The 16,185-nt window shown below is 37.4% G+C and overlaps 2 protein-coding genes across 2 annotated transcripts in view; both read right to left on the reverse strand.

Annotated features, from left to right (window-relative positions):
• LOC117973129 (titin-like) overlaps positions 1-16,185 on the reverse strand; it is a 165,968-nt gene that overhangs the window by 131,366 nt on the left and 18,417 nt on the right. The window contains 11 exon segments of the mRNA XM_059031325.1: positions 1,159-7,501; positions 8,534-8,590; positions 11,865-11,951; positions 12,070-12,354; positions 12,779-13,010; positions 13,115-13,283; positions 14,338-14,479; positions 14,592-14,852; positions 14,949-15,209; positions 15,518-15,778; positions 15,879-16,142. Of these exon segments, the coding sequence (XP_058887308.1) occupies positions 1,159-7,501; positions 8,534-8,590; positions 11,865-11,951; positions 12,070-12,354; positions 12,779-13,010; positions 13,115-13,283; positions 14,338-14,479; positions 14,592-14,852; positions 14,949-15,209; positions 15,518-15,778; positions 15,879-16,142 (8,362 nt within the window).
• Positions 9,476-10,582, reverse strand: LOC131738183 (myosin light chain kinase, smooth muscle-like). Its single transcript, XM_059032192.1, has one exon. It carries the CDS (start codon positions 10,402-10,404, stop codon positions 9,703-9,705), a length of 702 nt encoding a protein of 233 aa, XP_058888175.1. The 5' UTR covers positions 10,405-10,582; the 3' UTR covers positions 9,476-9,702.

A 16,185-nucleotide genomic window follows, 5' to 3' on the forward strand; every position in this document is an offset into this window, starting at 1 on the left:
AGACTTAGAAGAGTGTCTAAGTTGTTTATTACTAGTTTTATAACATTCAACTTGTGTTTCTTTTCCACAAAAAAATAGTGCAAATTGCAATTTGGTGTAAATACTTTGATAACTCAAGCATGCTGTATCATCACTTTTGTTATATAATGTAATGTGTACCTTCCAGACAGAGATCCAAATTAAAAGTTGTTAAAAAATAATCATTTAAACTGAAAAGCTTACATTATGTAAATGATTTGACTGACTGGGTTAATTACCAACTGCAGTTTAGATAAAGCATTTTAAATAGCTAAACAGAATTAAGTCAAATAGTAGACTATACAGCAGCAGAATACTACTGTAAGCAAATCAGTATATCCTTTATACCTGTACAGGGAATGGATAAAGGCTGTGATTAAAGGAGTTTTACCATACCATGTACTTTACACCTATAAGTTTCACCTTTACTTTGAATTTTCTACATTATTTAGAAAATATGAAATGGCTGCATTCAGAAAAGAAAGTCAGTATAATAGACCTGTATAGCACTGATATTTTTATTATTATTATTATTATTATTATTATTATTATTATTATTATTATTATTATTTGTAACTACAAATTAGCTGTGTTAACACCCCAAAAATGTGTCCATATCACACTAAAATCACAACAAAATAAAGAAATAAATAAATCATAATCTGTATATTAAATTACACTTAGGATTCAGACAGTTGCACACAATTATATAAAAGGAATTATTACGCATGCATTTAGTACTGCGGTATAATAAACAATAGGCTTTCTTTAGATCTACATGCTATTTCATGTTTCACCATTCACCCATTTACAAGAACAATGTAAAGAAGATAAGACCACATACAACTGTTTGCAAAATGACACTTGTAAAATAAACTTAAAATTCCGTTTCAGATCAATGTACTACTGTATGTTTCATTTAAGCAAAATAACACTGGAACTGTTTGGCTAAATGTAATAGTTGCAAGTGCTGGCAGTTCCAGGGATACAGAACCCGCTTATGGTTTAAGCAAAAGTTACCAAATAAAAAGTGCAGTAATGCATTTTCTTTTCAAAATTGCTACATGTTTCTATGGCATGCTCATGTTTGATTTTAGTCAGGTGGTATGATACACCAATAAAGGGTTTAAAACTGTTTAAAAAACTTTCAACAAGCCAACTGTTTCAGTAGACCCTGCTCTGTTTGAAACTATACATTTAAACTCACCAGCATCACTTTTGGTAACATCTCTAATTATCAAGTTGAAGCTGCCATGCTTTTTTTCTTGAATAATATACCTGCCTTTTTTAATTAATTTACCATCCTTGTACCACTCAGCACTAGGCTTTGGGGTACCACTCATTAAACACTGAAGCACCAGTGAAGTCCCTATAGCTGCAGTTAGGTTTGTCAGGGGAAATAAACATTTTGGTGGTATTTCTGTGACCTGAAACAGAAAGCTACAAGTGTCAGATTCTTTAGATTTAAACTCAATCATGTCTTCCCTGGAAGGTTCAGCAAACACATCAAAATTAATATTGACACATTTCTCCCCCTGCTCCTCATGTTCATTGTCTGTCACGGCTATAAGCCTTACAGCTTTTTGGGAATCATCAGTTTCATGTTCAAACTCAAACTCCAGTTCTATTTCTGAGTTCTGATTGCCTTGCGCCACTGAATTGCCCATAATCAAATCGAACTTCTGAGGCTGGTATCTGGCACTCCCTAATGATATTGCAGTTACTTCTCTCCCTCTTCCCTTTGCAAAAAACAATTCAGAGTTCGATACACCAAGAGATGCTCTACATGTTGTTTCCCCTACTTGATTTACTGCTTTGCATGTGTAGATGCCATTATCATAATTGCATACATTATGAATCCTAAGAATATGATTGTCATTCTCTGACGAATAAACATATTTCCTACCATCTTGTGGGATACAAACAGTATCTTTGAACCATGTCACACTAGGAGGAGGAATTCCTGTCACTGAGCACTCAAAGACAACATCAGTATTTTCTGTGGTCTCTTTGTCAAATATTGGGTTGATAAACCGAGGTGGCATTTCTGTCACCTCAAAGGCAATTTGCAGGTCTTCACTTTCTTGTGTTACAAAGTCTATGCTGTTTTCCTCAAAAAGACTTGGAAGAACATCAAGCGAGATGATCATATTTTTGTTGTCAGGGGTAAATTCTGGGATTGTGATTATTTTGACTTGTTTCTCAAATTCCTTTACGTCATTCTCATCCAGTTCTACTTCCAATAAAATTTCTTGGGGTGAAGGAGATCTTGATGTTGTATCATCTTCTACATCAAACTCTATCACATGTTGATGAGTTACTGCAGGGGGCATTGGCATCAATCTTGTATCCTGCGACATAACCTCCACCTGGCCTAGACTTTTTGCTTCCCCTATAGTGTTAACTGCTTCGCAAATATACTCTCCTTCATCAGCCTTGCATATATTTTGGATTTGCAAAATACACACATCACCTTCTCTTTCCATTTTCACCCTCTGGTCTGTATTTAACAGAATTTTACTTTTATACCATTTTACCTCTGGAGTAGGAATTCCAGTCACCTCCGCAAAAAATGTTAGCACGCCCATTTCGCAAACCCTTTTCCTTGATAATGGTTTAATAAAAGCTGGTGGAATGCCCTGAATTTTGGGTTCCATTTCCTGAGGTGATCCAAATGATCCTGAACTACGTCCTTCTGTAACTGAGCTTTCTTCTTCCAAGCTAAATGTGAGCGGCGTTGTTTCAATTCCCTCATCTTCTGGTGATCGGAATATCTTTGGTGGGGAAAACAGTCTGTCAAGCATGGCACCAGAAGAGTTTTTTTTACTCTCAACAGGTGAGAATAGGAATTGGGGAGGTGTTGCATACCCCTCAGGAGTTCCACAAGGTGTATGAAAAGATTCAGGTGACTGTTTAGATTGAAAATTGTCTGCTGAGGAAGGTGGAGTGTAAAATCGTTCAAGCTCTGCAATTTCATCACTACATGTACTGCTAATTTCAATTGACATTTCAGATTCTGGAGACAGGGAACGTCCCCATTCAGGCTGCTGGTTATAGTAGTCATAGACAGCACCAAATGTTACCTCTTCAACTTCAAGTGAACTTATCCCAGCCTCTTGCTTAACAGTTTCCTCTACATTTTCCTGAATTTGTACAGGACTCTTCTGGTGCCCCACTGATATAAGATAGTCTGTTAGGGAAAAAGTAGTTTCATCACTTCTTTGTGATGCTTCACCTATTGGTTTTGATATCTTTGCAGAAACAGCTCCATGTAATTTGGAGTCTTCTACCATGGCACTTTTACTTTCCCATCCTTGAACCTTAACTCCTTCTACAGCATTCTCCTTCACATACTTTGCAAATTCAGTGCTTCTGCTGGGCCCCTGCAATTCTAATTCTTTAACTTCCTGTGTACTTGATAACTGACCTGTCCCGCCACTATGTGAAAGAAGGTAATGACTTAAAGAAGACACATTTTCTTTTTCTGGTGTCTTTGATACTGCATCTGTTGACAATACATTTTTCTCTGGCATTATTGTTTCCCCAAGTGAATATTCAGTTGAATAGACACTTGGAAAAACAGAAGATTCAGGTTTAACTTCCAAAACTGTTGAACTGGCTGGAAGTTGATGCTCCTTCTCCATCCTTTTACCAAGGGTAGAACATGAAACAGTGTTATGATGATGTACAACACTGTGTGTAAGGGAATGTCCTAGTGGACTGGACTTACTTTCAGGTATTCCAGTTTTATTTTTTACTCTTCCTCTTTCATATTCACCTTCATCTGAGAGATCCACAAAATGTCTTGCAGGAGTTTTGGTAAGATTTTCTGATACAGTTTGTTTTTTACACCAAATCGGCATTATTGCCTCAGGTTTTACTAGTTTGGGCACATTATATTCTTCTTTGTTATCCTTTCCAGTGCTTTCAATTTCACTCAAACTGGCAAGTGAAATAAAATGACTCTCTGCGGTGTCCGGTGTATCAATGGGTCCTGTTTCCCTTAGTTGGTGTACAAAGCTTAGTGGAGCAGGCCCCTCTGAAATATTTAATGCATCACTTGGAACCCATTGCCTTAGCTGATGAACATGTGGAACAGGCTTGAATGGAAGATTTGATGTAACTGTTTCTTTAATGTTCACTGGAACCGTGTGACTACGTTGATGGATAAAGCTACGTTGCTCAAGCTCTCCTGGAAGTTCTGACATGTGTTTTTCCTTTTTATCAACTGGAACAGTTTCTCCAAACTGGTGGATTGATCTACGTGGAACAGAATGTACTGGAATGCTTGGTGCAACCCTTTTCCTTACACCGGCTGTAGCGGAGTCGCCGAAAGGGAAGATGGAACCGTGTGGAACAGACTCTATTGGCAGATCTGATAAACTAGTGTCCTTTGTTTCTATTGGAACTCCTTCCCTTACATTGTAGATTGACCTACTAGGAACACACTCTTCTGGAAAATACAATTCAGGACATTCTTGAATTCTTTCCCTTAAATTAGACTTTATCTTAGGTTCAGTTGGAGTTTCAAACATACTCTTTATTTTTGAAACGCTGGTTACCGCACCCGATGATGCCAAACCACATCCAGTTATTTCTGTTATTCTATCCACTTCCTTTGAACGTAGTGTAATTCTGCGTTGGGATGGTTCTTCTGGTGGACAATGGGATTGTTCTCTTGATTCACCTTGTTCCCTTCCTATATTTCTAAATTTTCTGATTTCAGAAATTGGAACACTATTTCTCTCAGAATGTTTCTTGATGCCAATAGGTTCAAGAGGGGTAATGTAGTCTGAGATTATATTTTCTTCAGTTTTTTCATCGGTTATTGTCAGGTTTCTTGAATGTGACATAGACACAAATTCCTGTACATCATTTCCCTTTTCTTCTACCTGTGACTTGTCCTGTATACAGACCATATATTTTGGTAAGTGTGGTGTGTCCAAAGAACTTTCTGTTTCATTTGTTTGATGTTCACCGACGTCTGTTGCATTATCCCTACGATAAGTAACACTGTGCTTTGTCGGTTCAACATTGAGATTAGATGCACTTTCCACCTCCCCAGTTTTGTTCTTCGCAATACACCTGTAGTTGCCTGAATCCAAATGGGAGACATTACTAATATATAATCTATACATTCCTCCTTCTTGTTCAAATCTGTATTTGCTTTTACTGCTACATAAGCATCTGTTGTTGTGAATCCATGTTGCTGTTGGTTCTGGGTCTCCAGATATAAGACATTCAAACATTACTGTTGCACCTTCTATACAACTTGTGCTCCTCATTTCTTGTATTACCTGTGGGGGTTCAGAAGCAAATGTAAATTTGTGCTTGGTTGTTTGTGCAGGTTTATCTTGGGGTGAGCCATCTGAGATTCTCTCAATTGGTTCAAATGATTCTTTCATCTCGTCACCTTGCTCAGGAACTGGTGTAGGTGCAGTTATCATAATCTCAACCGAAGCTGAAAGGAGAGATGAGTCTGAATGTCGTGGTCTTGGCAAGACTACTTGGGGGACCTGTAAAGTTGATCTGAAATCTTCCTCTGGGTCTATGTAGGACTGTAGTTCTTCTTCTATCATTCTATCAAGTTGCTCTTCAGTCATCTCTGCTGCCTCAGTTACTTGAACCTCACAGGTGGTAACATTATTTTTGTTTATCAAACCCTTTTCTTTAATCTTTAGAGAAGCTGAAGTCGTAGCTGTTCCATACTGGTTAAATATCACACAAGTATACACTCCTTGATGTTTGTTGCTAATATAACAAATAGTCAGGGTAGATTGGGCATCTGTTGTATGTATATCATAATCTTGGTTTCGTGGTATTGGTCTATCGTCTTTATACCAAGTAACTGTTGGCTGAGGATGTCCTTGGAATAGACACTCAAATGTGCATACTTCTCCTTTGGCAGCTTCTAATGACACCATTTCTTTATCAAATAATGGAGGGCATGGTTGCCACTTTTTCATAAAATAGTTGACTTCCTTTTCTGGTTTTGTCATGGCTAGCTCAATCGATGTTTCACTTTCTTTTGCATGCAACACGTATTCAGCTCTGTCAACCTGTGTTAGTTCAGTTGTAATGATTTTTTCTTCAGTTAAATCATCCTCCATCCCTAAAACTGCCTCTTCACATTGCTGTGCCATTTCTGCCATTTCTTCAGTCTCAGTCAAATCAAATACCACTTCATCGCCTTTCAGGTCTTTTGGTATGTCTTGCTGGTAGTTAATAATGTTCTGTGACAACTGGATAAAAGACTTCTTTGTTTGTAATGTGCTTTCACCATCCGTCTTATTTACATTTTCAATCTCACGATCCATCTCAAGTTCAGTTTTCAATTCGTCATCATTATTGTCTGCAAATCCTTTGCTTAGAAATTGCTCTTTTAGTGTCTTGATTGTTTTTGATCTAGAAGATTCTTGAAATGAAGTTACCTCACGTGGTGCTTCTGTTTCTAGCTCTTGCAAACCAAGGCCTAAGATTCTTTCCATCCTAATCTGAAACTCAGAGGAATTTTTACTAACACTTGATTCAGCCTGATCTGTTGTTTTTCCATGTATATCAGACACAGAGGAAAGCTTGGTTCTTAGTCGCCCCATATAGTCTGTGTAACTTGATTCACTCCCAACAGATTCAAGATCAAATTCAGATGATGATCGTGAAGAAAGAGAAAGTCTCTTCTCTCTGACAGCTCTCCGTAAAAGATGCAGCTTCACTTTTACACCTTCTTCGAGAAGACTTTCAGTGTCACTAAGCCTCTCTGACAAATGAGGAGAGCCTCGTTCTGATGCGGTATCGCATAACAGAAGGTCCTGCTTTTTGGATGGAGATGAAGTTCTAAAATACATAGTACGCATCAGAACCCGTTTTGGAGATTGTTCCCTCGAAGGTCCTTTCGTGGTATATTTCTTATCAAAAGGAGATCCCACACACCTAAGGTCTATCCTTAGCTTTGCTTCCCTCCTTTTCTCAACCATAGAATCTATACTTTCATGAGTTTTCTCTGACCGCCTAACAAAACTTAAATAGTTTGCATTTTGTTCCTCAGCCAGCGATACCAGCAATGAAGCAGTTGATTCTGCTGAACCTTCACTGTTAATAGCAAACACCCTGTAACTCCCTGAATCTTTATCCAGCACATTCTCAATTTCTAAAGTTGAATTATGAATGTGCATAGTACTTTCAGTTTTAATTACCCGACGAGTCTCTCTAGGAATTGGCCTGTTGTTATGAAACCATGAGATTTTTGGGGGTGGGCAGGCAATCAGCTTACATCGGAAAGCTACTGGCGCTCCCTCCATGACAGATTTGAATTTCAGCTTTTTAGTAAAAGAAGGCCTAATGCTCTCAGACCACGAACTTATGGAAGATGTTCTACTTGAACAACGATTGGCAGAAACCAATCCATGATCTAAATAGTCTTCAGTGTCTGAAAAAGCACCTCTTCTGTTTTCCAAATATTCTGTACCATCACTGAAGAACAGTTCTAGAAAGAAGAAAAGTGGCTTAATTAATGTTTTATTAAATAAGAAAGAATGTAATTGAATGAAAAATGGAAAAAATATTTGAAATTGAATATTAATGAAAAATTAAATGCATGCAAGAGATCACAAGACCATAAATAAAAATTCACTCACCATATTTGTTCGAATAAACGCAAGACCTGGTTCTTTTTTAAAGATTCTGACACGAGTATCGCTCGTTGTTTTGTTCCTTCTTCAAACTGTGGAAACTTCTTCATAAAAAAGCATAAATGTTCTCAAAATAAAATGTGTTTTGGGAATTTTCTCCTCTGATTTTGGAGTGTCTGTTTGATAAAATACTCTTACCTGACTTGCAGACAGCTGAATAAACGCCCTTTCTGATCCTTTTGATTAGAGGGTAAATTGTTCAGGTATTTGAGTGAAAGAAACAAATCAATTGCCAATGGAATATCAAAGACAATTACAAATATTATCATAAGAAACACTAAAATGGTATGAGAAGGCGTTTATTCGAACTAATATAGTTGCTAGATTTCACAGTGTTATGTAAAAAGCAAACAACATTAATCGCATACCACTATCTGCAAGCCAGTCTTAGACATATGTGTGCAAGAAGAATGAATACCAGATGCAAAGAAAATAAGCAATAAAAAGATTTGGCTAGTCCAATATCTTTTAAAGATGTGTTTCCTAGAAGCCGGAAACTTTAAAAGAAACACATCCCAAACCTTTAAATCCGAAAAAATGTAAACTATAAATAAGTTGTTCAATACGTCATGCTCTAACATAGGCATGTACTGATGCAAGATCCCACTATTGCAAAACTGCTGAAAAGCAAGCAATACATATTCATCAAACAAAACCTATACTAGAAATTTAAATAAAGAAAGATCTGAAATAAAAATCAGTACAAAAACATTTAAGATATAAAACAAGGCTTCTCCTAAAACAATGAATGAAGTTGTATACATGCAGCTTGTACTGCTGGTATATATCCCAAAACATTTTGGATTAATTATAAAAATTGATCTTACCTTTTACTTCCAACTCAATTTTACGTTCAATCTCCTCTTGAATTACTTTCTTTATGTCTGTGATTAAAAGAAGAAAAGACTGTAAGCATTCATTCTGTAATAATGTTTAATTTCTTATACCACAGTGAATGTGATGTCCCAAAGAATTTACAAATGGGATAAAAAGGTACATGCTCCAAACTTATCAGCTTGTTTCAAACTAAAAATATGTATAGTTATATTTGTGCATATGAATATTTATTTTTTAAGTTAAAAAATGTATGTTATGTTAATCCACAGTCTTCTGCAACCTTTGCTGTACTTCCGGAACATGCCTTATCATGCCTTAAATACTGTATGGTAACAGGTTTTTCATTCAAAAATGAATCCGATTAGAATTTGGAACTGGGATGCAAATGTGAAATGAATGATGAATTCACATTCGGAAGGACCAAAACATGCAGTTGCCAACCTGTCACCCTGAGACGTGTGCTGCACGAAGCTTCTCCTGCCGAATTGACTACTTTGCATGTGAATGTGCCAGCTTGACTGGGGCCAGCTTTCTTTAAATTTAAACTGCACAGAGAGCCATCATGTTTCAAGTAACATAATGCAGACTCTTCAACAATCAACTGATTGTAAAGCCAAATCACGCAAGGAGCAGGTACACCCTTAATAACACAAAAGAGCGAAACATCATCTCCTTCTTTAACAAAAGTTTCTGGAGCCAGTTTTTCTAGGAATTCTGGAATGGTGGCACCAGTTTCTGGTAACTCCTCAAAGGGTACAACATCGGGATAGTAGTCTCTGCTTCTCTGCCTTTGTGTTCCACTTGGTCTTTTGGTTGACGATGATGGAGGTCTTGAAGATTTCCCTGAGAGCTTCTGTTTGCCTTGGTCAGTGGGAATTACATAGGGATCTCTGTCAGTTTTAGAACTTTTAGTGTCTGAATCAGACAAAATTTTGGTTTCTGCTTTGGGTTTTGCTTCTTTAGCTGGGTAAGAATAAAGTTAGGAAAATTATAGATTAAAAGCTTCAGCAATTATGTTTTAATTGCTATTTTGGCTGTCAATATTATGATATATTAGAGTGTTAGTGGATGTATGAAAATGCTGTTAAAGCTGATGTTTAAAGCTCTAAGTTTATATTAAAATGTTAAATATTAAAATAACTAGTGATATAAGTTATTGTTAAGTTAAACCTGAGCTAAGAATTAAAAGCTGAACACATGACGCAATAAAAGAGGATGATATGAAATAATCCATCGTGGTAACAAAAAACTCATAAACACCTTCCACTGTAAGCTGTGCAGACGTTCTAGCTTCCCCAAATGTATTTTTTACTGCACATCTATACCAACCCTGGTCACCCAACTGGACATTGAGGATGGAAATAGACAGAACACCTCCACTTTGAGAGCATTTCATTCTCTCAGATTCTGGCAGTGTCTTGCCATTATGATCCCAAACTACCTCAGCATAAGGTTGACCATCAAAAGAGCAGATGAACTGGGCCACCGCGCCTGTATTCACTCTAAGATCACAAAGTTTTTGGAGCACTGTAGGACCCCTGGGGGCAATGGTCTCTGAGTGTTTCACAAAAGTATCTTCTTGTTGGGCCTCCATCCTTTTCACAGTTGTGGTCTTCTTCACAGTGGACCTTTCAGAAACACTTTCAAAGACTTGACAACTGTATTCATAGGAGGGCTCCTCGACAGATCTGAATTCCTCTGAATAAGTTTCAGTTTGCTTTGAGATCACTGGAGATTCAACACGAGCCTCTGATATGGTCTGAGAGGTGACTGTTTCCTTTATGGCTTTTTCAGTACTTGATATGCTTTGCCTATCTATGGTTTTCACTGTATGAGTAGTAAAAGACAGGATATTAAGCATTGCCCAACAGGTAAAGACAAGAGGTCAAGTTGCTAAGGTTGCACTATACATGCCAAATGGATGAGTCAACAGATAAAGTTGTAATGCATGATCTATGATATGAGTGAAGAATGAATGACGGATGAAGATATATTTTTCATGGCACGACGTTGAGCATCTTCTTGACAGAACCACGAAAAGAGTGTGACGATGAAAAATGAAACATTGCACAACGGTGATATTAGCCTTTAAACCACACATAAATAATTTTGAGACTAAGTGATTATTAGTGAAAAATATAATAAAATAAGTGATTTTTTAAATGTCCAGTGATGTTTAGGGTTAAAAGGTGGCATTTAGTTAGCACAGCACTTCATGACGATAAGACATTGTGTCAAAAAATCCAGAGAATTAATACTGGTGAATTATTTGTGAGACACGAAAAATTACTTTCAGTCAAACAATAAATAGATTTTACCTTCTGCAGATACTTCAAGTGTAGCTGTGCAAGTTGCTTCTCCAGCACTATTGCATGCCTTGCAAGAGTACTGTCCAGCATGCTCAGTGTAAGCATCAACAATAATGAGTGTGGCTGTATTTGTTATTTCATCGAAATGAAACACCACATTTTTGGTTGGCTGTATTAATCGTAGATTGTGAAACCAATGGATTTCCGGTTTCGGCATGCCAGACACACGTGCATAAAATCTGGCCACTTCCCCATGGGGCACCATGCAGCTCGCAATAGGCTGAATGAAAGTAGGCCTTTGGCCAAGGGTTTCCTTCTTAACACTTGCAACACTTGTAGAAACATGCCATTGAGTCTTGGATGTAAATTCTTCTACTTTTTTAAGTCCTGAAAAGAAGTATGCCACTATTCAATTGCATGGCATCAAACATATTTTTATAATACTATATAATAATAATAATAATAATAATAATAATAATAATAATAATAATAATAATAATAATAATTTGTGGAATTTGTAATCCTTTAGTTCCCAAAAATTTGAGCTTTCGTTCCCAAGATCGCTTCTTTAATGTTAGCCAATCAATTTTGAAAATAAAACATCTATGATAATATCGCTGTGATGTCTTTTAAGGAATACTGGTACATCCACCGCTCTAACTGAGCATTCATGTCTATGTATTTTACATACAAGCAAAAGGTGAATAAACAAAACATCTTCGTGCACTAAGATGGTTGTTAAAACTGGACTGAGAAATCAGTCAGTATTTGAGCAGTCAGGATGTATTTTAGTCTCCGATATCTCACTGCTTACTTGATGTCTTAAATTCTTTCAAATAGTCATATTTGTTATTTCTGAAACATTTGTATGTTGCAGGTAAAAAGTAAGCAACATCCAGTTTTACCAGCATCTAAAACAGCCCCATGTCACATTTAAAGTAACATGCATTACACAGTACATGCATTGATCCCCTTTCCTTATTTCCCTAAGACACTTGCATTGAAAACATACCTTCAGACTGCACTTCAACTGTTGAGGCATCTTGAATTGGAGCTATGGCAGGAGTAGCCCCTTCGTCAGGGGAAACAACCTCTAAAACTGCAAACAAGAAAAAAAATGCACAATTAATTTGCTTGTTTATTTGCACACATTACAATACAAACAAACACTGCAGAGACAGTCAGAAAGATAAATAAAATAAAAGATAGATATTTACCTTCAACATTGAGCGATGCTGAGGTGGTTGCAACACCATAATCGTTTTTGGCTTCACAAGTGTATGTGGCGGCATCTTCTGGGGAAACTTCAATCAGCAGAAGAGTATACTCTTCTCCATCGTGTAGGAATTTGCATTTAAAACCCGAAGAGAGCTTCTGGTCATTCTTATACCAGGAAACCTGAGGTTCAGGTTTGCCACGTACCATGGCACAGAAGCGTGCAGGTTTACCACAGTCGATTGTTAAGGGTTTCAGCTCTTGTACAATCTGTGGCGGCTCAGGAACTGAAATATAAAGCAAACAATCCCTTAGAAAGTTGATTCACTGCACATTTATTAAACAAGTCAATTAAGCAATGTCCCCTATGTTACTTTCTAGTTTGAGAATGTATTCATTCATTCTAGGAGCTAGGCACATTTTCTTTCATATGTTCTAAATCATGCATTCACTCATCACAATTACATAAATAAAAATTGTTGACATATATATGTTTTTGGTGGATGAGAGGAGGGAGAAAGGGTGGTAGATTCAAGCAAAATAGAGATAGATACACACACACACACACACACACACACACACACACACACACACAACACTCAATGATGCCACTGTTGTCATTAAATAAAAAACAACTGGAAAATATAAAATGAAATATATTAAGACTGTACAGCTTTGATAAATAAGATATTTTTTTTTCAAAGTACTTACGGTTAACATGAAGTGTCACCACACTTCTGTTTCTTCCAGCAACAAAGGTGTATTCACCAGCATCACTGCGTATGGTTTCTGTGATAGTCATACGATGAGTTTTTCGAATGACAAGATATTTTAACCTTTCCTGAACCTGGAAGTTAATTTCCACTCCATCCTTGAGCCAACGAGCCTCTGTATCGTCCTCATTGACTTCAAATTCAACTACAGCTCTCTGTCGTTCAAAAACCTATCACGAAAAAGAATGAGAAAAAAATATTTCATATACTATTGAACCTGCAAAGATTGTGGTTATTTTCCATTCCATTAGGTGAAAAAGTGAAATAATCTTACTGTGATGTCTTTTACTGCAGGCTCAGATATCTTAATGTCACGACCTTCTACTGTAAGATGTGCAGTGGACATATTCCCTCCTGCTACAACTGAGTATTCCCCAGCATCAGACATGTGCACAGTGGAAATCATTAGACGATGTATACATTTCTCTGTTGAAACTCTAAACCTGCAGAAAAAAAGTTAAAGCAAATTTAGGATTGTATTAGATTGAAATACAGCACCTTTGACGTTTACTACAGGCAACCCATATTTCTTTATCCATTTAGAATATATCTGAAGAAAAAAATCTATTATTATTATTATTATTATTATTATTATTATTATTATTATTATTATTATTTATTTCTTAGCAAACACCCTTATCCAGGACGACTTACAACTGTTACAAGTTATCACAGTACAAAGTATAAAATATCACATTACAGAATATCATACAGATGAGAGCAGATATGAAAGTACAATAAAATCGCTGTCAAAGGAAGGGGTGAATTCTGCGTATGTTGCTGAGGAAGAAGCGACAGGAGTGTGCCAGAGTAGGATGACACCAAGGATGACACCAAGGTTTTTGGTGGATGAGGAGGGAGAGAGGGTGGTGGATTCAAGCAGAATAGAGATAGAGAGATCAACGGTTGGGGAAGAAGATGGGGGGGGGGGAGAAAAGGAGATCTGATTTTGACAGATTGAGTTTGAGATGATGCGAGTGCATCCAGGAGGAGATGGCCGAGAGACAGATAGAGATACGGGAGGAAATGTCGGAGTCAGAGGTGGGAAAGGAGAGGAAGATCTGGGCATCATCAGCATAGAAGTGATACGAGAAGCTGTGGGAGGAGATGAGGGGACCCAGGAAGTGTGTGTAGAGAGAAAACAGGAGGGATCCCAGGGCTGAGCCTTGGGGGACACCAGTCGAAAGAGGGCAATGGGCAGAGGGTGACAGGGTATGGGTGGGATAAAGTGAGATAAAGTAGTAGTCAGAGAGGAGTGACAGAGAGGGCGGGGGCAAGCAGTCCCTGGTGAAGACAAGGTCCAGTTGACGGCCCGCTGAGTGAATGGGGGGTGACGAGGAGAGACAGAAGGCAAAGGAGTGGAGAAGGGGGAGAAATCCAGCAGAGTGGATATGGTTTGAGAGGTGGATGTTGAAGTCACCTAGTAGAACAACAGGGATGGAGGAGAGGGGAGGGAGGAGAGGAGGAAGTCAAGCTCATCAAGAAAGTGAGTATTACCTTTCAGAGAGCTCAAGTTCCTGGCCACCTTTCATCCACTGTACAACAACATTAGGTTCCGAGACCTCGCATTCAAAGGTGGCCTTCTTCTTCTCAACAACTTTGATGTCCTTAATAGGTTTTCTAAATTCAATAAGACGGGCTAAAGAAAAGAACGAAAAAAGAAAGAATGAAAACAAATCCATTCAGTAAGACAACATTTTAAGAAATAATAAATTGATAAGTTTCAGTTACAAAGAGACTGATATTTTTACCTTCCACATATAAAGTGGCAGACGTTACAGATGACCCAGCAGCAAAAGTGTATTCTGCAGCATCCCCAAAGTGAACGTTGCGGATAGAGAGTGTGTGGTTCTGTTGTTTGGACTTGATTTGGCATCTGTCTGTTGATTTGATCTCAACACCATTCTTCAACCACTTGTAGGTGATACCTTCATAATTTACATTGACCTCAAAGGTTATGGTATCTTTCTCTTGTGCATTGAGGTCTTTCAGCATTGAGGTAATTAGGATTGCTGAAAAAGGAAAGAGAATTGTTTGATTTGAATCTTTGCAGAAACAGTTTACAAAAAATGAATGAGTTATACTTTGGTTCAGGTAGAATGACTTACGATTCACTGTCAGTGTTGCAGAGACCTTGTCGTTTCCACAGATAAAAGTGTACTCTGCAGAATCTTCAGTGCTTGTGTTCATGATTACCAGCTGATGAACTTTGCCCTGAACTGATATTCTGAATTTCTCACTCATTTCAATCTCAACTCCATTTTGCAGCCACAGAGCAGGGACATTAAAGTGGGATACTTCACACTCAAAGGTTGCAACCTTTGTCTCGGGAATCTCAATGTTCTTCATAGTCTTAGTGATGCGCAAAGCTGAAAACAAATTTTTTTTGTAAATTATTCTGGTAAGGTAAATATCTCCCTGTCTAGCTATGTGCATTTAATACAAATATACTTGGTAGACAAGAATATTTAAATGTAGTGACAAAAATTCAAAAACACACACTATAGCCCAATTCAATAAAACATTTTTTGCTGAGAAATAGAATATTCATAAACAGGCTGTGATGTCAAATTTCAATTCAAGTAATACATTAACACTCCCTTTTGCTCCCATTTATCCTGCTGCTTTTCATGTAATTGGTATATGAAAACAGATTTTTGTATGAAAATAAACTTACCTTCAACACACAGTCTTGCTTTGCATTCTAGATGCCCCACAAGGGCTGTATAATCCCCAGCGTCCTCAGGGGTAATGTTTTGAATGATCAGTTTATAGGCTTTCCTTTCTGACATCATCTTAAATTTGTCACTTGCTTTAACTTCTTTGTTATTGAACATCCATGTAACGGGCACATTGTCATGAGACAGGCTCAGTTCAAAGGAAGCTGTTGTATCTACTAAAGAAGTGACATCTTTTGGCTTCTTAACAATCTTAATAGCTAAAAGAGGGAAACAAAGGAAGAAACGTTACAGACAAAAAAGCAATGTGCCACAATCTATTCTTTCTTGATCTGTTTCATTTTGTAATGTATAACTTACTCTCTACATGTAGCCTGGCATTGGCTCCCAGTTTTCCTAGTTTAAAACTGTAGACAGACTCATCTTGTGTGGTGCTGTTTTTAATCTTCAGAGTGTGTACAGTGCCAACAACGCTTATGTCATACTTGTCACTTGATTGAAGTTCAACCCCGTTTTTAATCCACTGAGAACCTTTCACATTGGGATGGGTGAGTTCCAAACTGAAAACAGCTTCCTGAGTTTCTGTCACAGTCTGATTCTTTAGAGTCTTCTTAATTTTGACAGCTGATAAATATAAAGTATGAGTTATATATACAGTAATACTAGT

This window comes from Acipenser ruthenus, chromosome 10, assembly GCF_902713425.1.
Source record: "Acipenser ruthenus chromosome 10, fAciRut3.2 maternal haplotype, whole genome shotgun sequence".
Classification (NCBI taxonomy): Eukaryota; Metazoa; Chordata; class Actinopteri; order Acipenseriformes; family Acipenseridae; genus Acipenser; species Acipenser ruthenus.